We start from the raw sequence: 25112 nt of genomic DNA, 5'->3' as shown, positions 1-25112 counted from the left end.
TTTTATCCAGACCTGGCATAAGCTGGAGTGCTTTATTTGGTGTTACCTTCCCAAGCAATTGCATATGAGAAACAAAGAGAGCAGGAGAAAATACAGTTTTTTACAGCGTCAGGCAAGGGCCAAGTTTCACAGAAGCAGGTGCCACCTACTCAGTAGATGGTGGAGGATGCACTCCGAGCACCGCCCAGGCCCACGGCCGCTGGCTCCGCCTCACATGTGACCGCCTTAGTCATCCTCATTCCTCCGTGTTTACTCCTTCAGGGACTCCACCGCCAGCTTCATTTGCTGCCAGGGGAGAGAACGGAGAGAGATGCTGAGTACAGCGGCAGCAGGAGGAATTACACAAACCAGCTAGAGCCCAACGCAGGACGCTTCAGAATCCAACCGAGTAATAAAACCACACCAGAAAAAGAGCCTGAGCATTTAAAAACAAAAACCACCAGTCTGTCATGCCTGATTTTTACGAAATGCACATTTTTTAACACAGACATTATTTTTGTCCACCAAAACCCTCTCAAATGGCAATGCAATTTGTATGTTAATTAATTATTTTTGTGATTAATAGTGCCTCACTTGAAAGTCATTTAGCCTTAAATATTAGGCTTTTAAGTGATCTCAAAAGGTCAATGAACTGACAAACTGCTGCTCTCACTTCCCATTGCAACAATCTGTTAACTGTTATTCAGTATCTCTTTTTTGTTGTTCTTGTTGAATTGAATAAAAACATCCTGTGATAGAAGAAGGAGGTAACAGACTGCTATGGTGATACGTGTTATTTCCAATCCTGTTGATAACCAGTTTTGTTCCCATTATCCTAGGATGTCACCAGAGAGATCTCCATATGAAACCAGGATAACAATCCCAGGTGATGAAAGTATCTGCTGAGTAAAAGAAAACAGAGCCACTCTGTGAAGCTTCTTGTTAAAGGGAATGTTTCATAACACAGAATTTAGAGAGGCAACAAGAAGGAGTTTAAGCTGCGCCAAAGTCATCTCTCACACATCACCTGGAGGTTGTCAGCCAAGGGCCTGGCAATGTCTGGAAGGCTGGAACCACCCTGATATACCAAGAAATAGTCAGAGTGACTGAAAAAAGACAGGCAACAGTCACAGGAAAGAGATGAGAGGGATGAGGAGCAGAGGCAAGGAACTGCTGGAACTCACTCATGGCAGCATCACTGCCTCCTTGGAGGCAATTTGGCAGACAAGGAAACAAAAAGGCTGGACATGAGGAAATGTGAGTGATCATATGAAGAAACAATTTACGCAGCTTTCAACTCCTAAGCTGCTGTGTTGGTTCTGTATCATTCCCCCAGTGGAGGATGGACGTGTGCTACTGAGCTGAAGTTGTTTCTTTTAAATTTGTATTTGATCTTGTAGAAATGGCCCATGACATACGAGAAATGTCTATTACATTAGAAAGAGAAGTATCTAATAATGCTATTACCAAATGAGAAAAGATAAAACTGCAAATAAAGTGTACACTATCATTCAGTTTCTATCCCACAACATGGAATACAGAGATGTCAGATGCTTCAACACAGCGCCTTCTTTGCTGCTAGTCTGGGCCTGAACCTATTCCAAAACACTACTCTGCATGCTGAAACACACCTACAACAACTTTTCCTTACCATTTTTATCTGTATTTCCATGCCATCTATAAGTGAAGTAAAATTAGTTTGTGATACAAATATTTATATGCTTCTCCATAGCAACACTGCAGAGAAAAAAACACAGCTGAAGGCTGGAATACAGAAAGATATCTCTTCTACATCCTGATTCACTTATTTAAATAAATATCTGAATAAAACTACAGCATCTTTAATTAAAATGACTTTTCCTCCTGATGCAAAAACAGACATAGAAGACAACACCTTCATTCAGTTCCTGATTCATCAAATACAAACCTAATTCTCTTATTTTAGAATTATTTTCTTAAATTCTGAGTGCTGGTGTAATTACAGGGGGATCAATGAGGAATGCAGAAGACTGGAAAGGTATTTTTATTCTCTGATCTCTGCAGGGCTTGCCAAAGTCTGGAAAAAAACCAAGCACATGAGTGCTAATGATGACTAAATGTAATCTTCCAAAAACTCTGCACAAGCTGGACCACTCTCATTTATTTTTGAAGGCCCTCCTAATTTTAACTGAGCTTATCTTACACTAGAATTGTCTTGTGCTGGCAATCTTATGCTATCATACTTAAAAGACATGATATAAACAAACAAATATCCCAGCTTCTTGAGCGGGCCAGTGAGTAGAAAAACCTCTTAAAATAGCTTCACATGCTGCCAATGGCACACAAGGCCTGGGCAAAATCAGTCCAAATGCAGTCATACACATATTTCAGGAAATGAATCATAAGCCACGTGAGAACCCCAAGAGCTGCATATTTAATTTCTTCTTTATAGTTTCTAATACCAAAATGTATTCGGCAATACCCGGCAGCAGCAGGCTCCCCCAAGAGCTACCACTTGGGCAAGCAACATGTGGTGGTACCTCTAAACAGAGAAATTCTTTGCCAAGTTCAGGCTGAAGAATTAAAAAAACTTTTTTTTTTTTTTTTTTTTTTTTTTTTTTTTTTTTTTTTTTTTTTTTTTACTCTGAAAGTAAATGTTCCTGTTCAAGGGGAAAATAGTTCTCTAAGACAACATATGGGAAAGGAAGTGTATATTATAATTTTATTGCTGACAAAGGAAACTGATGAGGTACCTTTTAAGATCACTTTCCCCCTGACAGCCCCAACAGGTTCACTGGGAAACCTGTGGGGGACCGAGTTAACTACTCTTCCCTCAAAAAGACGTTTCTTTGTAAGCTTTAAGAAGTATTTTAAAAATATGGAAAAGAGGTATTAGAAATGTCTTGATCTACTTGTTAAACCTACCAGATACATAATGACAAAACCCGCTCATTTGAGGGGTATTAAAAGCCTCTGTGAACTAATCAGAGGCAGAGCTCAGAAATTACTTGGCTCAAGAAGCCATCCTTCATTTATTATCAGCTGAGAGTTACTAGTGAAAGGTTTATATTTAATGCTTTGTTTTATGCAGCACCCTTAGCAACAGCAGCCTATGCATGCAGTACATGAGTGAAATGTGTTTAAACTAGTATTAATTTTAGTGGGGCTACAGTGTTGTTTATCCTACAATTCTACTGTAAGGAAATGCTCTAAAATATTTATCTGCTGTAATTCAATAGATTTGCTATTTCCATTTTATTAAGTTTAAATGTCCTTGTAAAGCACATGTAATATAATTAGACAGTACTTCCAGGAGAAATAGCAAAATCCTTTCCATGTGGTTTACAAATAGGCTTTACCAATTACTTAGATTTCCCTACATTTAAATATTACATTTTCTGAAAGGACTTTATTAAAATGGAACAGATCAGACCACAAACAGAGCAGTGTACCAAGCATGGAAATCAGGCTACTACTCCCTTTGTGGGCACACTCACAATCAGAAACACCAACTTTAGTGTACAGGGTATGTGGCAGTTCTCCAGTTAGAGGGGCTATGGAAGTTTAAACGTGTGATTAAGTGCTGCCAACAATACCAAAATACAAAATTAAATAGCTACAAACATGAAATAACAGAAATACACAGCAGCACCAGAGACCTCAACTACATCAAAATGCAAGGAGCTGCCAAGGGAATTACCAGCAGCAGTGCCAGGGCTTGGTTCAAAGCACAGCCTCCCTGGAAATGCAGGATGTTTCTGCATGGCACGAGGAGGAACATGACCTGCCTCATTTTCCAAGCCCAGTGCCCAGGGCTGAGGAGCTGCTTTGCCCCTCGCTCTGCACAGCAGGGCTGCTTTGGGCCAGGGCTTTGCATGTCCCAGCATGTGGCTTCCTTCTGCCCCTGGGCTGGGAGGCAGGAGCTGCCTCTCACACCCACACCTTGCCAATCCATCTGTGACCTTTTTGCACCAGAGGACAGCAGAGGGAACCCAGCGTTCCTGCTGTCCCAGTGCTGGTTTTGTACACACTCATAACCTAATCAAGCACTCTCACCTTTCCTTTATGGTTTCTGTGGGACAGCCAACATTTAACAGGCACTAACAGCCTTTGCTGGTTTACTGTTGATTTACTGCCCTTGCTGAGCTCTGTGTCAGACGCTTACAACACTGTTATTTTCCAGTTATGCTCAGACCTGGTAAGCCAGCCTCCAACTACTCTTAATTTTACCACTGTGTGTGATAATGCCAACTGACAATTCAACCACAACCTGAGGAAAACAATTTAAAAAACAGAAAGCATACGAAATGGAAAACCAAAGAAACCAGGATCTATTGACTCACTGGTTTGGTGCTTCTCCACAGGTACACTGTGGAATAATGTATATGTAATGTAATGTTATGTGTATAATGTACACAAAAGTTTGTATATATGAAGAACAGACATGCAAATAGTTTATGCTAAATGTAAGAATACATAAAGGCAGATGTTTTTTATCAGCAACCCCATCTTCTGGTTTTCCTGTATACAGCATGTGGAACAGCCCATAAACAGTTAGAAAGAGTAGTGGTACATGGTATCTTTCCCACTTTCTAGCAATAATTATAGTATGAAAACAGGACAGATATACATTAAATTCTTCTTTTCTAACGGTGTCCAATCACAACAATTTCTTGGTTCTTGAGCTGTCTCAAGAACTGTATCAGCTTAATCTGTAAGTACTAACCAGTTATAGAAGAGGCAAATTAACACGCACTTCAAAACTCAGTAAGCCTCTTCCACTTGTAGTATTTTATTCTGTGTAAAGGTTTAAAAGCTTATTTAATGGAAGTTTGTTCTCACTGATTATAATGGTGTACGGTTATGGTAACTTCATACCTAGAATCACAAATCATCCCTCAAGGTTTTTGTCTATGGCACTGAACACTCTGCAGGGAATGGTGCTTGAGACTCTGGGCTTGGGGTTACTTTTAGGCTGAATTTCTGACTGACCACTTTTCCAGCAACCTATTTGTTTCCTTAGCTGAAGATAGTAGCTGATGCTTCTTGACAACAATAATAACCAGTCCCTATACAAGTACACTCTTGTTTTTAAATCCCAGGACCACACACAATGTAACACTGAATGCTTATTTTTGGTTGGTCATCCTTATGACTTAAACCCCCTCATTTTTCTTGAAAGCCATTGATTTCCAGAATACAGTTTCTCCCCTACTTCAGTAGCATAATAAAAGACTTGTAGGAACAATTTCACAACTTCCTCATTTCCCAGAGCCAAGACCAATGGCCCTGTGATGCTGCAACCCAGTGGAAATAACCCTCCATAAAGGAAACTCACACACAAGCATTAAACAGTCAAATGCAGATTTTTCAAAAGGACGCAAGAAGAACTCTAAACTGAAGAGAACAAATAAACAAATCCTGAATTGTCACTCTCACAAGGACTGTATGCAATTACAGTAATTTAAAATTTTGAGGAATATTTACTAATCTTCTTACTTCTAGGCTGCACCTGAAAGTGCATTATCTAGTTTTGGGCCCTCAAGTATAAGAAGGATACTGATCAACTCTGCCAAGCCTAACTATGGAATCCAAGATGGACAGGTAGATGATGCACATGCCCTGAAAAACCTGCCAGTATCTACAAGGAGGTCAGTGAGAAGATGGAATCAGGGTCTTGGCCAGGGTGCACATCCAGGGAACAAGAAATGAAGTGGTCCTTAAAAAATAAGCCAAGAAAGCCCCAACAGAAAACGTTTCACTGCAAGGATAACTAAGCACTGCACCAGGGGCCCAGGGAGGTTTTGGAGTTTCTGTCCTCAAAGCACCTGACAGCAAAACCCATCCCCCACAGCCCTGGGGTCTAACTTTGGTGCCAATCCTATCCTGAGCAGGAAGCACAACTACTGACCTCCTGAGTTCCGTCCCTGCTTGAGAGATTTTTATAGTTGTTTCTACAGGAATTGTGACAGGAAGTTTGCCTGGACTCCACAGACCCGGAGTGGGGATCTGCTACAAGAAATAGAAAGTAACAGGAAAGAGAAAAAAAAAAAGAATTCTCTTTTTTCCTTTCTTGTATGCTTAAGTCAAGATAGAATACCAAGTACAAAGCCAGTGTTAACGAAACAATAGGTTTGCAAAATTAGTAAGTGCAGAGTCAGGAAAACTTGCAGAATCACATAATTTGTGCCTTGGAGTATTGTGCCTGATTAACAGCACTGTAAGGAATAGCAGACAAAGCAACCCCATTTGTAGTACATTTTTTTTTCTAAGTTTTTTTCTGATCTACTTCAGATTGTCTCTGATTTAAATTGCAAAGTATTAATTAATACTCATTACAATATTCTTACAGTATTAGTCACCCTTTGCTGAACCTTATTTTAGTTCAGTAGACAGTACAAAAATGAAGAATAGTAGAAGTCACACAAGACAGTCTGATAGTATTTGCTTCAGAATATAGCCTATGCATTCTGCCCCTCAAAATATTTGCATTATTCTTGCCCTTGTGTAGTTCATATTTCCTAACTTTTTTTCACAATAACTGACCACATAGTTGCCAAGTGACAGATAAAATACTCAGTGTTAAACAACAGGTCTGAAAGCCTGATGAGGAGTGTGTGCCAAAACCACTGTCACAGGATGCCAGCCCAGCTCAAGGGATGCTCTCCCCTTTAGCTTATGCAATTACCTCTCACCCAATCAGCAGCTGGTCAATAGATTTTGGAGTCAGAAACTATTGACTGGCTATGAAAGCAATGATGCAAAAATGTGCAATGTGACATGACCTTGGTGACATCTCAAAGGGGAGGGATGGGCTGTGCAGTCCCACACACATTTCTTTAATTCTGTGCCCTGGGTCATGCGGACATCACTATGGTTTAAAGGTGCAGCTGGCCCCTAGGTTAACAGCACATCAACGATGCTGTGATGGCTTCAGGGTGAGCAATGATACAATTTATTTTCTCAGGGGTTTTGGAGGATGTTAATTACATGCCTGCAATTACTAGTTATCAAGAGAAAAAGAGTAAACCAAACTATTCTGGCTCTCTGAAGTTTAACAAGCTTATTCACTAAGCAGGGTGTCCCTGAGCAGGCACATACCCTTTCGAAGAGAAATACCCAGCACTTGGAGAGTTTAACGAGCCTTCTGGACACAAATTCCTAATATATGGATATGGCTGACACTGAAGCTTAACTGCAGATATAGCTATGTTAGCTTTATACCAACTGCAATCTCCTTCCTTGGAGATACTCAAAAGCCATCTGGACAGAATCCTAATCAGCATGCCCTGGGGGTCCCTGCTTGAGCAGGGAGGCTGGACTAGCTGATCTCCAGAGGTTTCTTCCAACTGACCCACTCTGTGGTTCTGTGACAGCAGTAAAAGCCTGGCTAACAACCAGGCTGCTCAATTGCACTACTTCACCACTTAAGCTCACATGCCTTGCACTCACTCTGCCTCATGATGGAGGGGGCACAGCTGAAAGCAGCCAAACAGCCTCTGAAGGAACACTGGCAGTGGTGGTGAAGGGCTTGAAGGCAGTCCGTCAGTGGCACTGCAGGGGACAGTGAGAGTCCTTCCTCCTCAAGCTGCTTGAGTGGCAAAGTGCTTGGGTGACGGAAAAAAAACAGCTCACTACAGCTTCTGCAGAAGATATGTTTTAGACTAACTCTGTGCTTCCATTTTTTCCAGCTTAAAGCTGGAAAGAACCTGCTGGGTTACAGACACAAGGCTCCCTTGAGTGCATAAAACCACTTCAGAGAGGTTTAGCCAGGAGAGACCACACAGCATCAATTCTGGTACTGCACAGGCCAAAACCCACAGGTCTTGCCAACATCCTTTAGTAAATCTATTGTACAAAAGGCAAGAGACCAATTTAAACTATTTAATGCCACAAAATGAGCAGAGGAAAGACTCAAAGAGCATGAACGTGTCTCCTTGTAATCCATGCAACAGCAGGGAACAGACTGTGTGAAAAATGGAGACAGTCTCTCAAAATGCATTATGCTCAAACCTCAGAAGACAAAAAAATATATATATTCCACTACTTTCTGGACACAAATTTGGCCACCCCAGGAACTGAGGCACATAAATCCCAATACCTAAACACTACTAAAGTGCTACCCACCCTGTGCTCTGCCAGTGGACACAAAGGCACAGCTAGCCCCAGCCCATGCCCAGCTGGTCTCAGTTTTATCCTGGGCTCCCATTTCTCTCCAAATTTTCTAATTTGTGGAGTCATAAAGAGCCAAACCTGGTTTCAAACAAAACAAGTACACAAGAAGTTTACTCCTCTGTGCACAACATTCCCTGGGTAATTTAGATCAGCCTCTAGATATGAAACTAAGAACCCAAATTCAGGCACCATTTTTGGAAATCACCATCTGTGACATAAATCTGACATAAACAAACAGAAAAATTTGCAGGGGGCATGGCTGTCCTCTGCCCTGCTACGACACAGCAGCCACAATGTTGCAAGTACAAAATTCCCATTTCTTTATGGCAGGCAAGAAATTTCAGCCTCACAAATACAGCAGAAAATGCCAGAGAAATCAAGTATCTAAAAAATATAAGTAGAGAATTTTATAGTGTATCTGAAGTAAAAGCTACATGTTGAGAAATCAGACTTTAATGCTGGGCAGACACATCGGAAAAGTAACCACTGTTGTGAAGGGAGTTCTTTCTAAAAGGGAATTTGCCTCTTAGTTGTATCAGCATGAAAAGTAAGTTTAATTCTAAAGTATTGTTACCACGGTATTAAAAAAAAAAAAATTCAATGCAGTAAAGTAGGAAAAACTAGTCAATTATTACATTATTAGGTAAAGAACTATTCTCAATTCTGCTCTAGAGTTTATTAGGCAAGAAGTCCAAGGCCAGCAATGAAGGGACCTGCCTGGCAATCTTACTTGTTTTCCTCCCCTGCAGAGGCTCTCCTGACCCAAGCACACGTTATTACAATGTAATTTTGAGTAATATTTTCATTCTTGCTTTGCTCTTCAAAGACAAGTTCTCTTCTACTTCCTGGGAGGGCTCTGCAATTGCCTCGTTACAGTTTAGTGGAAAATAATCAACACAGAGCCAGTAAACCATTTCTAGTTACAGTAATTTTATAAATACCCTGATGCAATCAACTCCATGAACATTAAAGTGTGTCAAATAGGTCTTTAAATACCTTACAAAATGGCAATGGCACCACTGATAGAATTTCTTCCTTCACCAGAGATACCTCTGAAAAGGCTAATTCCCTCCTGCCACATTCCCAGCTCCTTGGGAAGGCTATGCACCCATGGAAAGAAATAAATTGTTTTCCCTTAAACACTGGACCAAACATAAGTATCAACTGATTACAGGCTTCTGATTTGCTCTTAAATCTATATTTACGTCGATATGTGTCTGATCAGATAAAGTCAGTTACTCAAATTAGTTACGGTGGATTTATGGTTTGATCTGGCTCAGGAAGTTCTTGAACTAGGCACAGGCAGAGGGTGGGGAGATGTATGTTATTCCTGCTTTTCAATCCATCCTAGACATCTGCATATTGCCACTTCAGAGGCTTTGGTACCAGTATGCAAATATACACACACACAAAGGACACAGCTTACTATATGTGCCATTTTTATTAAAGTGGCACAACTGGACACAGAGCATTACTCACACTGTACTACAAAAGACTGTCTAATAAGCAGGTAGGAGAGTAAAAGGTTGGTTTGGTAGCTTATAACCGCATTTCTTCAAAATGAGTAAAACTGTAACAGCTGACATAATCCTAAATTATAGGCATGGCAATATTTATAATTTTCTAATCTTTATAAATTGTCCTGCTAAGCCTGTTGCAATTTTGAACAACCCAGCAAAGGGTAAAGGTCTGGTTTCCATGAAAGCAATGACAAAGTTCCCTTTTACTTCAGTGAAACCCGAGTTTCTCACTTTCTCTTTATATGCTTCATGTGTTACAAGTGAACAAAACGCTTTTTCTCTTTTTTCAATGCATTAGTGGGAAGAAAACCTCTTTGCTGTAGGTTGCTCAGCACCCTTATTTTGAAGTGATGTAGTGCTCTGCCTCCACAGCCCCCTGTTCAGAGCTACCTGCACAGTATCAGAGACTCTCACAAAATTCTGTGCCTTTCTGTCTCTAATACCATCAGCAATTTCTTTGCAAAGCTTTATGAAATTCTTTTGCAATAAAATTGTTTAATTTTATTAAATTAAAGCTGGATAAGAGCAACTATTTTCAGTCTGAAGAGAGATGATATTTTAAGCAGAACCGTAATATAAAGTCAAACAATGACCTGGAGATATGTTGAATATTAGCATTTACTCTCTCTCTGAGATCTACTTTAGTGCCTTTGAACACCCTATGTTGTGTAACTGAGAAACTACAGAGAAAGATTTTGGGATGAGGTTTAAATTGAAAAAAAAATGGATGAATGATTTCTGACTATTTAATTTTATTATTTTCATGCCTTGCCAACCCTATAATCCCAGTTTCTTTCTGTTAATTTTAATTTTGTGCAATACAATAGACAAAGGCAGAGTACACGTATTATATAAAATACACCTACATTCGTAAGATTTTCTTTTAATAACACTGTGGTTTTTTAGAACTTTGTGTTAAAATTGTTACCTTCTAAACAAAACTTGAATGATTACAAAAATGGTCATACATATGGCAATTATTCTTTTACTTTGTCAACATGAACCTTGTGTCTATGCAGGCTTTCCAGGCACAGAGTAAGACATTTTTCATATGCCTTGATAGCACTCTTCCTTTCTTTTTCTCCTTTTTAATTTCCTTAAAGCATTTTTGCTTTATTAAAGTATTTTACTCCCTTTCCTTATTTATTCCTTGCAGATACCCCGCTGTTCTACTGTCCTAGCTGTACTCTCTGCCTTTTATTTTCCTTTTCAATTTCTTCAAAATGAGAAATCTTTTCCTTCTGCCTCTAAACTCACAGGTGGGTAAGGGTCAGATCCGCTACTAGAAAAACTGTCGAGAAGACTGGCCCTGGATGCTGGCAGCTTCCCAGTGGGAAGAGAGCCACACTCCTCCTCCCACTCCCATTATCCTGCTCTGCCTTTCAGGAGCAGTGGGAACCAAAGGAAGGACAAAGTACCGCTAGCACAGCCCTGCTTTGGGGCTCTGCTCTGTCTGAGGGGCTGGATAAAGCCAGACAATAAATTGAAGCCTAGAAATAAATGTGTGGAACAGATATATGCAGCTCCAGACCAGCTGCTGTTCTAGACTGACCTCCTTCTTTTGCTTCAATGGAAATTAGAGCTAATGGTGCCAGCTTCAGCATGCACTGGGGGATTAACTATTGTGATTCATGTTAAATTGCCACACTAATTTAATTCTATCAGAGCTCAAGGCTTGGCTTTGGAATGTCTGTTATACATTGCAAAGTGCTTTTACTGGACACCCTGGGTTACCAGTACCATCACACTCTTATTCCTCAACTTTAATCTATCACAACAAATACATTATCTAGCATGCAACAAAACATCTAAAGTAATTTCTCTTCAACATATTAGCGGCAGCACATCAAAACTGTCTGATTGCTATAGAAACACTGTACAATATTACCATTTGTGAGAAAGTATGTTGTCTTGTAAATTTTATAGTAAGGCCTTTATAAAGTAGGTTGTTACATCTGTCAAACCAACCATATTTTTAACAAACATGCCAGTAAGTGCTGTGAAAAGACTCTAAATAAATACTGAAAACATCATATGATTTCTGCATCAGTAAAGTGAGTCAATACTATCCAGTGAGTCACCTAGCTAATTCACAGCAAATTTATGTGATAGTATAAGATGGAAGGTGAACACACATTTCCACAGATCCTTCAGGGCAAATCAAATTTGCAAGCTAGGGCAGGACATATAATTGCAAAATATTAACAGGCTGCAGAAATCCATTTTCTGCACTTTGTACTTGATAATACGTCAGTGCTCACATGCTCCTGCTTCCATCTCGGCACTGGAAACAGAAAGTAAAGACACACCATTACAGGATCAACAGAACTTCAAGAACCATGGCCATTAGTTACATCCTTTTCTCAAACAGTAACATTTCACAACCACAGCAAAAAATTTCTTCAATAAAATAAAGCAAATACCTCTTATGTATTAAAATGACAGCACATAATTTCCCCTGCTAATAGGAAATTACAATAATTATTAGTGGTGTAAGGAAATACAGAAAAGGCTGTGGTTTACAGTAAGCCAGTGTAGGAATGCAACTACCAAGAACCTGAATAGAATCTACACACCCAGATTTTCATTCTCTCTCTCTGTGCCTGTACACTGCATCTATTTAACTATCTAAAAAAAAAAAAAATCATTAAGAAGACTTTACAGTGTTTGTATTTAAAGGGGCATTATCCACAATAGTAATGGGAGGCTGTTAGATTTTATTTTCTGTGCGTTGGTTTTTGCTACCCTGAAAATTTTCCTCCCAATGCCTTCCTCATTTGTAACTGTGAAATTCTGAAACTGGCCAATATTGCTACCATAATGTTATAGGGAATTCATACGTCAGTCCAGTAAAGGAGTTTTTCAGCAGGCAGTATATTCTAATTAGCATTAAGCACTAATTTAAAGTATCTATTATATATGTTACTCTATATCACTCAGTATGAATTTCATATACATAAACTTCAAGCAATTATATTAGAATTTTGCCTTCCTATTAACTTTTGATCAAAGAAACATATCCCATTGAAACTGCCATTTGCTGAACTTGCATCTTGACTTTGTTTCATCTTTCTGTGACATGGGAATAATCACCAATACTATTGGGAAAAAATATATATAAATAACACCTTAAATAAGTTTTCTCTCTTCTGAAATCTGCAGGGGTTTGACTAAAAAAGAAGAGAAGAGGGGTTTGTCCTGTGATAGTGAATGGGTGAATCTCCTTCCAAGATTTCTGCTGATCAGTGAAGAAATAGAAAAGAAAATACAGCTCAGAATCACCATGATCCTTATATATGCTCTTGTATTAGATGCTTATGCAACAAACTGGAAGATTCAGTGGCATTAAAAATAATCTCATTTGTGACACAGATATGAAAATTATCCCTACTGATGAGATAAGCTTAAAACTAATTGATACAGCAAGTAAGCAACTGCTCCCATTAATTGTTGCTCCAAAGTTTTAATTGTTCACTACACTTTCATATACTTCTCATGGAAGCAACAGGACAGATCACTCCCAGAGAAGTTACTGGATAAACTAATTAATAGTTTGATCTGGCAATTTCAACATCGCCATGTTAAAAACAAGTAAGGGAAGCTCTGGGTGTGTCCTATCTGCAAAAGAAAGGTGACTTCTTGTCACATCCGAGTCTAATTTAGCTCCTTGAGAGTTTCTCAACTGGCAGACCTGTGAAATTCTTGGTTTACTCAACAGTACTTTCACCAACCCAAACCCATCTGTCTTTTATTTCATTACAAATTTACCTCACTACTGGTTACAAAATGTTACCTAGAATGTGTTAAGAGCAGACCTTTCCATTTCCTCAAAGAGGAAAAAGACAGTCTGATTGATTTGATGGAATTTCTCAAGTCAGAAACAGGAAGGACCAAGAGTCACAAGAACCTTATCTACTTAGTGGATTTGCTCCTCTTTATATATAAAAGTCATCTTACCTTTTGAAAAAAATCCATCAGCTCAAGAAGATGCTGATAACAATCCCCACCCCTTTTCACAGAAATAGACCTCTTTAGTTATTCAATTTATTTCAAACTATTCAAGCACAGAACTTCTCTTCAACAAATATCCAGCAATCCCTGTTGTGTTATGAGCAGTCCTGCTCTTCCTACAGCATGTAAATTTGTCCTTGAACACGTAAGGCTGTGTTGCTGCCTAAACTTTTCCAAGTCTTTTTTTTTTTTTTCCTTCCTAGGTAACCAAAAGCAACACACATGGCAGAACTGTAAAGGCTTTTGAAACTTGCATGGGCAAGCAGATGGTGACCTGTACTGCTGCACAGACACCCCAAAAGACCTCTGAGGCAGGAACTTAACACTTGTGCATTTTTATAGACAGCTAAGGCAACAGAACTCTTAATGTGCTTAAGCCCTCTAAGTGCTACAACTAAATAAACACTGCAGAATAAATAGTTAACTAACACACAGTTCTCTTGTTTCAGAGTCTGACCTGAATATTAAAACCCTGAATTTGGTGACCCATTCTGGCAGATGTACTATATCATACATGAAGATTACCAAAACAATCACAAAACTTTTAAAATCCTTCCACTTTTTCCTATTTCTTTCCTATCAAAAGCTATGAAGTCACCATGCCTGCACATGTCTGTTAAACCTGCTAAGTGTTTTCTCTGCATTGAAATTTAAACTCCTAACATATCTTCAAAGGAACTCTAATTGGTCACATCCCTGAAAGTTTGATCAGCCATTCTGGAGAACATTAGAACAATATTGGTCAAAATGGAAGGAGCCTTAAAGATCCAAATCCCCTTCCATGGGCAGCGACACCTTTCATTAGACCAGGTCTCTCAGGGCCCCATCCAACCTGGCCTTTACTTCCAAGGATGAGGCATCCACAATTTCTCTGGGCAACCTGTTCCAGGGCCTCACCATCCTCATAGTTCATAGATTTTCCTCCTAATATCTAATTTAAACCTACTCTCAGTTTGAAACTATAACCTCTTGTCCTTTCACTACATATAAATAGTCATATAAATAGTCTCTTTCCACCTTTCCTTTATGCTTCCTTCAGGTACTGGAAGGCCACAATTAGGTAATCCAGAGCCTGTTTTTTTTCCAGGATGAAAACAGCATTTGCTCTAGTATCAAAAACTGGTTTTCATCTTTAAAAAGTCATTGCTTTATCACATTGAACGTATTTGTTGCTTTTTTCCTGAGGTTTTAGAGTTGTTGCTTTTTTCTTCCCTTTTTTTTTTTTTTTTTTTTTTTTCCTCCTAAAAAGAGATAATTACTCTCCTCATGTCTCCATCCTTTCTGCTTAAGTGCCCCATTACTTAATTCCAGAGTTTTATCTGGAGATGGTCCTTTCTGGCTTGTATTTTTCTTTCATAATAAACCAATACTCTGCCAAACATTCAGTGTCTGAGAAGATAACTTCTGGCCCAACAAGACATGTTTTAAGTGTTGCCTCCTCTGCTTTGAGGGACCAAGAAGAGGTCACAGAAAGGCTGGAGACTCTTAAAGTGAGAAGTGCACTATTGCAGTATATATTGCTCTGGGACAGCTTTGCTCTGAGATAACAAGGTAGATAGACCAGGCTGTGGCTCATTTCTCTACACATATTCCACATTCTTCTGACTTTTGGAAGTTTTGTAATTTATTCCACATAAAACAAAAATTGAGACAGTAGAGAAACCCCCCCCCTAACCCTTGGAATATGAATAATACTATTATCATCAGAGGAAACAGATAAAAAGAAAAAAAGGAGATTCTCCCAAGGAAAGAAGGTAATCAGACAAAAAAAACCTCAAAACCAAAACCCACAGATTGGCTACACAACCTTAACAAAGACTCAAGGAGTAAAGCACTCTTAAAAAAAAAAAAAAGGTCAGCAACGTGTACGCCTGTAGATGAGAAAGAAAAACCAATCAACCAACCAATCAAAACCAAACAGGGCAAATAAACTAATAAACTTCAGATTCTCCACATGCTTCTCAGAAAAGGAAATCTTTCTGTTTTCAATTTATTTCAGAGGATATACAGCCTCTGAAATATGAATTATAAGTATGTGCCATAAGCACATTGCTCCTAGTACTGGGTGAATAACCTAGCAAACGGCAGAGGCAGAATTGCTCTGAAATGATAGCAGAAGTTTTACTTGTTGTCAACAGAAAAGAAAGGAAAAAGAAAGGAAAAAGAATATTATAGTACCTTAACTTATAAAATGTTTTATTTGAGCCAGTCCTGGCTCTTCCATTAAATTTTCATTTATTTTATTAGAACTTTAAAATACAATAAAGCTTTAAAAAGTATCTGTCTGAATTTAGTTCTTTTGGCAGATATTTTCCTCCTGGCTTCTCTAATCCATTTTATATGAGCTGGCACCTTAAAAAGCATGCTTTAGTATGCAGAGTCTAACAGTACCATTGAAACTTCCTGACAGCCTGCTTCTCAGAAGCAAAAAAGACATTATCTCCCCAAAAGACCTGCTCTAAACAGTGTTCTCTTTTGCACATGAGCTACCTGTCACTCCATGCCCTGTTGTTATTCTTAGAGTTGCACATCAAAGAGAACCAACCCTGAGAGCACATAAAGGAAAAAACCATAGTCTTTTGGCTAAGCACATAGCTACATGTGCTTGTATTTATATAATAGTGTGCTGCTTTCCATGTACGTAAATTAATTTGGCTTATATGAAAATTCCCCTGGAATATTGGAGATTTCTGTCTCTTACTAAATAAACACAGTGCAGTGACACAATATTGCTTCTATAAGAGAGCAGCACTGAGACTGATACACATGCAATGATGTATAGATGCTTGTCTACAGAAAGCTACAGTATGTGCCCCACATTTTCAGCAAGTTCTTAGCAGAATGTGATACTGAGCTGACAAAAATGTAGAATCTCAGTCAGCTCAGCTTAATACTTACTTCAGGAAAAGGTTAAAGGAACTCCACTGTTGTCTGCTTGCTAAATTATCCCAGAATACATTTTAGTACTTCATACTCTGTAACATACAACATCCAATATCTTACTCTCTGTATGAATAATAAAAAATGTTATTTTCAGCTTGTCAAAAGAAATGCTTCACTTTTTACAGCATAGTGTATAATGAATTAATTACACACTAGGTAATTAGAATCTAAAATATTCACCATGCTAACTTAAAAGGATGTTGAACACTAATTAAAGACTGACATGCTCTTTGACCTCAACCATATTTCTTTGAACACAAAACCTCTCAAATTTCTCAAATGTCAAGACTTGCTGCTTTTCCACAGAAGTCTAAGAGCTTTCAAATGCAGCTGAAATTCTGTCTTTATGATGCTCTGCAGAACAATGAAAGAACAGGCAATGTTTGCTGTTGCACACATCAAGTTAAAACCCCCCTACATCCTTCAAAAGTCCCTCAGGCCTTATTTGCTCCACTCCCTATTTTGCTTGCATATTGAAAACTCTCTCATGTTACTGTGACTAACTTTCTTATAGTAAACTTTTTTATATTACACTTCACAGTTCAACCATTTCATAGTTCAGCTGTTGTTTCAATGGGATGGTCTCTAACAGATTTGTTGGCAGTCTGAACTACCTGTAGGTTCTGGCCAGAATGGCATTTTCCACAACCTTGTGCGAGAAACAAATGTGATTTAAGGAGAAAATGCAATGGTAATGAATCAATTTCCAGTGCTTTATGATGTATAATCCTACTCAGAGTTTCTCAATTCTCTAAATTAATCTGCCTTCCCCTGAGGTTTTGTGCACACACTAAATGAGTACTTTATTGCTTATCCAGTACCTGAAGAGTTTATGTATGCTTTGTCCCGTTATACTAAACTAAAGGACTTGGAATTAGGTAAATGGTAGATTTGCATATCAACAAAACACTTCTGACAACTCCAGTTATTAATGGGTAGCTTCTCTTCCTCCCCTCAATGCCTGTCCACATGATCATTCACACTGTCTCTGATTCAAAGCAGTATCCTCCCACATATCCACAGTTGATTAGGAGTTAGCTTTGAGAGTCTTTCAGCTGCACAGCTGACAACCGCCAAGAACAGCTTTGCTTCTGGATGTCTCTAGAAAAGGGCAGGGTTTGGTAACAGGGTAGCAAATGAGGGGGTTACTTTTTAGATGTCAGCACCACAGAATTTCCTGTGAGCTCAGCCCTAATTCAAACACTGATAGGTGTATCTGGGTAAGTAAATGCAGGCAAATACCTCATGGCCAACTCTAATGACTTATTACCCTGTCAGTCTCCTTAGTGACAGACTTATATTGAGTATCATTATCTTGAGTAACCAAAGTTAAATTAAAAAAAAATAAATAAAATCTATAGCTGAGGTGTTCAAAGCACATGGTCATCCAAATTGTAACAGGCAGCTGGACAAGCAAGTAACATAATCATATACCTTGAACTGATAGCATGCATTACATCAGAATAATTATTAAATAACAACTCTAATATTCAAACAAGTCTCTGAATTTCAGCGGTGGCCAACAACTATGCCCTAAAATCTGCAGTTTTCACAGTGAGAACAGGTCTCTTTAAAAGCACCTGAATCAGATATCTAAAGGGCCAGGGCCATGGAGCAAGGGACCATAAAGTAACTTTCCAGCCACCTGCCAATTTCAACAGAAGTCATAATTTTGCAGAGGTCTCAAGGATGCCAAGTGTCTCCTCACCTTATGAAAATCAGCAGCTGTGTATGAAGGGAAATCCAAACCTACAGCCTATCACTGAAAACAGAATTGTAGCTCAGAGTAGCTGCCACTGGTTTAATGAGGATATGTGCACAGCTGCCTGTAGGCTCAGGAAAGACAGGACATAAATCCTGAGGAAATCAGGTTTCATTAGTTCTGCTGCCTATAAGCAGATTGCAGTGGAAGAACATGCAAATGGAAAAGTTTATTGTGTAAGAAATCAGTCCAATCTCCTTCACAGTATCTGTCCCTGTACAGTCTTGATAAAATATAGTCTTGATTTTCATTTTCCCTGTTTACAGCCTGCATTTATCACAGTCCTGCCATTTTCACTAGTCTCTCAGCATACAGGTACCAAATTTTTTGATTTCTTTTTACTTTTATCTTTAAAAAAAGACTGTAAGACTCTATGTCCAAAATACCTTTTTGCCCTTTTTTGTCTCTAAAGGAAAGTTATTATTCTATTTGAGAGAGCAAGCAGGTACAAAGAAATTTTATAACATTTTTAAAGAATAAAATTAATGCAAGCATATGACAGAAGGAAACTGTCAACCACAACAAAAATCAGAATAACTACAACTTACTGCTTTGATAAACTTGAAAACACTCATAGTTTATAGAAATGTAGCTCTCAAAGGAGCCAGGAGAATAATATCTGCCATGGCAACGAAACAGAGCAGTCTTCTGGCACTTTCTGAATGAGCATTTAGGAGGAGATTAATTCAATACTCTGCATGATGAAAGGGCTCTTGAGATCCATAACTGTCTCCCACAAATTACCCTTATTGTACAACTGGATGTTTAGAACAGATTGCACATTATCTATATTGAACTAGAGCTTTCACAGCAAATTTATACGAAACAGATTAAGCCCACATGATGTGTCACACTATTTTTCACCCACTCATTTCACGGCATTTATAAAAATGGGCATTTTATTAAATGGATCGTTGCAGTTTTGCAGGGTTTAAGCTTATTTATATTTAGAAGTACTCTAAAGTCTTTTTACTATGAAACTTTGAGGTTTCTGAAACATGTAAAAGCATAAAAAGATACTACAGAATTTACAGTATAGTATGTAAACAGACAGCAGAAAGACTGCCATGTAAGCGAGTATTATTATCTTCGTCATGCCTTCCATGCTATTTTGAATTTACTACAGTAAATTCAAGTGATGATATACCTCAATAAATAATTATGTCTTCCTGGTTTTAAATATATGAAACGGTATTTCTCAGCAAATGCAGTACTTGATGAGCACCAGACAGTTCAATTAAAGCAAATGTCTTATAGAACACATTCTAAAAGAGTGTGTTAAACCTCTACCTGCTTCATCAGAATCTTAATTACTATGAAATCTTCCCTCTCAGGACAAAAGTGATTTGATATTTTGTTTACTGATTTCCTCACATTGCATCCAAATATACTGTACAACATAAAAAGCAGAAGAAACTTGGAGTAAAACAAGATCTTGAGTGCAAGTACATTTAGAAATGATTGCAGGATAGAAGAGCCAGTGAGTTACACTTAGGAAAGAGAAAAGACATCTTGTCTCCTCTGAGGCTAATGAAAACTCTTCTCTGCAGTCCAGCAGTGCTCAAGATGAAGTATTCCACCTGCTGGATTAAATGAAGAGCTTTCCAGTTGTTTGCAGTTATGAGTAACACATGGATTGCACAAACTTTTCTGGAGGATGCACGCCCAAAAAGCATTCTTAGCCAGTCTGATGAGAGTTACTTGATGTTGAAGATTATAAACAGCTTTGATTCAGTTTTGTATCTGGCAACTGCAATGAATGAAAGGTGAACTTTTCAGAAAATTTCTAAGGGCCACACACAATTTGTAGTGATAGACAGTGGAAATTAGACACTTAATCCATCAGCATTTCTTAAAACCTCACTTTGGCTTTGATTACATTACCATATATTATTTCTGAAAAAAAACCCCTATCTTCTTTACAAGCAGAAATACATTAGGCAGGCAACAAGAAAAACAAAAAAAGTAGTGAGTGTAATTACAATTTTGAAGATCCAAGACTTATTCAGAGCTACCATTTATTTGCAAATGAGACAATTCTGAATCTACACTACTCAAATATAGACTGTAGTCCGTACTGTGTGTGGAGGAACTGACTATCCTGAATAATAAACACCACATAAATCAAAGAACAGCAGTTAGGTTCTAAGCAGAGAAAATGAAGTATTTACTTTGCCATTAAACAGTGAAAATAAAAATAAATTAGGTAAAGCAACGTCACTCACTGAACATCCTATAACCTAGCTAAGGATATTGGGTGGAATAAAAAATCCAGAGCATGAGGAGCAAAGCTGTTGTTTGCCAAGTTCCTTTCCATTTACTACTTCTCACTTCAGTGCCCTCTTACAATTATTATATCATTGACAAACCTTCCGTCCTCACTTTGGTGCCAACAATTAATGCTGTTATAAGTTTTAGGAGGTCTTTAAAAACACTAGGCATTTTAAGCATTCAAACATCACCAAAAAAAATAAATCCCTCTGGGCTTGAGAGTGAGAGGCTCTCAACAAACATAATGGAGTTGGGCTGATTATTCCAGATAAAGACTTTCATGTTTCTTGACTCTTTCAAAAAGAAATTAAGTTAAACAGATTTGTACATTTCAGCATTTGAACTCTACAGGAAAGCAACACAGGTTTTAATACCTGTATTTTAGAAAATAGTCGAGGGTTTGCAAACCAGTAAAATGTTACTCCTCCCAGAAGTCTATCTGTTGATTAACCTCCAAAAGAAATCTTTCCTATATAAATAGAATTAAATATGTTACAATTTCAAGTCAAAGTATTTCCAAGGAATTAGAAACAATTAGAAATTGTCTCAAAGGATCTTCAGAAGTAGTTACATGATCAAGTAAATTACTTCTCCCTAATACTACTGCCTCAAGATCATTATTTTCCAAAGCTCCTCTTCACAAACAAGCTAGACAAATCTACAAAATGTGGCAAGAATTTGAATCTGCAGTTCATGAGAGAAAACATTTAACCAGAGAGCAAAGAATCATTCACAGCTATGAAACCTATCCCAACACCAAATTCCTGTCTCCATGTCAGCTGAATCAGAGGCTTTATGCCTGCACTCTTTCCTCCCTCTCTTTCATAAAAAAAACCCCAAGCACAAATGCCACAGTTACAATTATTTTTCTGATTTATGCCTTTAAATTTTCACCATTGTCTTCAGGCTATAGTTCCTTCACATGAAACTAAGTTCTTCTGACTTTTGGAAGTTTTGTAATCTATTCTGCATCCACTCACTCCATTCTGACACAGAGAACTTAACTCTTCTCATGGCTTTGCCAAAAAAAAAAAAAAATTCCTTGCTAGCAGGCTTCTCCCTCAAAATCACTGTTCGTGAGGCCACACAGGTATAAAAAAGCTCTCCATGAGCATTCAGACAAAGTATCCTGAAAAATCACCTTTAATATATAACAAACAGTTCATAAAACTCTGATCAGGCATTTACTAGTCATTTATCATGACCATGTTTTCCTGGGGGTGCTAAGAGGTCTTCATTAGATCTGATTAGATCTGCCAAAGTACCCGATTGGATTTTTTTACCACGTTCTCCAGAACCTATTTTTGCTAAAGTTCTAATATTGTAGTTTAATGAAATAGAAAGTATTATTTTATCTTAGCTATAGATATCACTACTTGTCTCCATTAATAGTTACAGGGAAAAACTGGAAATGCAGCACGACCTGTAACATATTCAGAGTATAGTATTGGGAAGTGAATATATTTTGTAGGAGTGAGTTCTTTTCATGACTGAGTAAAGACATAATGAGAGCTGTACTTCACATTACGAAAGTTTATAGTTCTAGATAGATATTCTGAATGAATGTAAAATTTAAATTTAGTAAGATGTATTCTGAAGGCAACCTTGTCATTTAAACACCTTTTGAGCCCTTAGGAACAGGGCTGATTGTTGCCTTGGAAACAAAGACTGCTCTAGTGTGTTCATTTCAAGGGATTCAGTCAATTTGAAGTCAAATTTCCAACTGCTAATTTTATAGACAGTGCAGGTGCAGAAGTTTTTAAGCTGATCAGAAGAGAAATTGTTTGCAATGCTGATCCCTGACAACAGTGTATATTTATTTATTTTGCACTGCCCTTGGGAAATTATTATATTCTTGCATAACACTCTCCAGGAAACTCAATTGTATACTGTCCCTCTGCATAAGAGGGTGATTATGATAATGGAGGAAACAAACCTGAAAGTGAAAATGCAAAAACCTTCAGGCATAAACAAACAACATATAATTTGGTCCTATTGTTCTTTAAACTGATCTAGGATATTTATAAAAAAATAAACAGGATAACAAGCAAAAAGCCACCCAATGCTCTACTTCTATGGATACATTCTTTTTTTTCTATTTATCTATGTTTAGATAAAGTATTTTAAAAATATTGTAAAAATGAGGACTAACATTTAAAAAGACATTCCATTCGTCATTTCAATGAAGCCATTTTGTTTAAATAAAGCACAAAAAAAGGACAGGAAGAGACACTATCAAGCAGAACCTTTGATAGGGGATGACACTTCTATCTTCTGAAGCTCAAATTCAGTCTTTTATTAATGGGCCCCATTATTCACCCTCAAGTAAATCATGACATACCTAATTTTGTCCCTTACTTGGTCAAGATATAAACACTTCCATTTTCAAACAGGATTTAAATTACGGGCCAAGTTCTTAGCTGGTTTCTTCTACCCATGAAAATATCGACACTTCGCCCTGAAGGAGACTTGTCGCAAGATGCTCCATGTACAGTGAACAGAAAGGGGTAGATTCCTTCATAGATTACTTGGAACTTAGAGTTAGATTCCGGTTCTGAGGAACCTCTTTCACTGCCTTTCTTCAAGGAATGGAGGAGACTGGCATATCTAAAGCAAGTTTTCCTAGTATGTCTACATAATATTCAGTGCAGGTAATTTAACAGCCCTAGCTATGACAGCAAAATGCCAGTACTACATAAATACCTCCAATCAGCCATAGGAGTTTTATGCCATTAAAAGGATTTTTTTTCTTCCTCACATGCACAGGGCTCCTTAACTTCTATTATCTATTATTGTTAGAAAGTTACAAAGCACATCCCCAGTGCATTCACTCATCAATGCAGTTTGCAGAAACTATTGTTTCCACTCAGCTGTATAATCACCCACTTGCCCATCTTAAACCTGCATTCTCCATTCCTGCTGGTGAAATTCAACCAGACTTCTTCCGTATTCCAGGATTTAATATATCTAAAAAATTTTCATGACTAGCCTTGCCTTTCTAATCAAACTGCAGATCCCCTATCTCAAAAGACTAATGAAAACAACAGTTATTTTACAACAGAAGGAACAGTTCATACTGTTCATATAGAAAAAAAAAATCACATAAGCATATGCAAGAAATAAAAATCCCCAAACCTTTAAAAAACCCTGATATAATAAATAAAATTTAAATTAAGCAGCTACTGAATGATTCAGCATTCAAAAATTGCCATGGACAAGTTGATTCAGTATTACCAAAAAACAGTTACAAGGGTATATAGCTATGCACAGACCCAGAGGCACATGCAGGTGTATAAACGTGTATGTACGTACAGGAGTTAGTGCATCAGGAAAATAAAAATGTACTTCAAATAGAATAAGAGAACTCACAGTTAACATACATTTCAATATGATAATGAAGGCAGGAATTGCTCATTACTTTTTCTACTGTGAAGACAACGAAATTGCTTGATTTTGGTATCAATGCAAAGCTAAAAACGAAATGAAGGAACAAGATCTTCTAAATGTGCCATGTGCAACTATCTTTCCTGTCACTCCTCCACCTTCCTCAACTTTCAATTTCAGGTTTCAGTATTCAGGCTTTTTTGCACCAGGCTCTCTCTGGAAACCATCACATTCTGTTACCACTGAAATGAAGGCCTTCAAGAACTGAGTATTTTGAGTGCTATAACAAAAATGTCTGCATAATGAGGGCAAATTAAATGCAATTTAATCTATTTGAGAGGCTGGGAGATATTGTTCAAATACTGATTATTGTGATGAGTGAACTGAACAATTCAGAATAGATTCTTCCGTAGTTCTTTGTTTGTGTCCTTACAAAATCAATGTAAACAAACTGCCTAGCGGAGCAAGGCTGCCATGGGTACTTAAATAATTTTTTTCAGCTCGTTTCTTTTCCTGGATTAATCCCATTGTCACTTTGTGTAGAGCTGTGGAACACTCATAGTGGCAAATAAATGATGTTTACAAAATACCCACTGTACAGGGACTTTAAAATGCCTAACAGCTGATTAGATCCAGGGTGAACTGCAGCAAGGCAGGAGTATAGTTATGAAATCGGGTTCAGGAAACTCACTGCATAACAATCTAACAACATCTTTCCCATGGAGATAAGAAATATTAAGATAAGTAAAACAGAGAAATGCAAAATTGGAAAGATTAGAAGAGTCTACACACCTTCATTAATGAAGACAAAAACCCTTTCAGAACAAAACACAATGAAGAGAATACAAAAAGCAGGTACAAAATTTGAGAGAGGTAGGAGAGGAGACTATTTTTATGTCAAACAGTTCTGTAAACCACATTTATTTCATACTCAGGGACCCTTTGTCAGGAAAGCGTAACCATCTGTATGCAGGGTGACGTACAGAACTAACTTGTTGTAGGAGCAATGAGCTAACTTGTTTACCTAAAGACTTAATGCTAAAGAAAAACTATTTTACCTTAACTGATTGTTTCAGTTATATTGCATG

General features: G+C 37.9%; 1 protein-coding gene across 1 annotated transcript in view; it reads right to left on the bottom strand.

Annotated features, from left to right (window-relative positions):
• ANO10 (anoctamin 10) overlaps positions 1–25112 on the bottom strand; it is a 120766-nt gene continuing 95654 nt past the window's right edge. The window contains exon 13 of the mRNA XM_066320423.1: positions 1–285. Within this exon, the coding sequence (XP_066176520.1) occupies positions 250–285 (36 nt within the window). The 3' untranslated portion in view covers positions 1–249. The remainder of the gene's footprint in view (positions 286–25112) is intronic.

This window comes from Sylvia atricapilla, chromosome 1 (assembly GCF_009819655.1).
Source record: "Sylvia atricapilla isolate bSylAtr1 chromosome 1, bSylAtr1.pri, whole genome shotgun sequence".
NCBI lineage: Eukaryota > Metazoa > Chordata > Aves > Passeriformes > Sylviidae > Sylvia > Sylvia atricapilla.
Note: the sequence above shows the minus strand (reverse complement) of the source record. Positions and strands in the feature narration are given on the sequence as shown.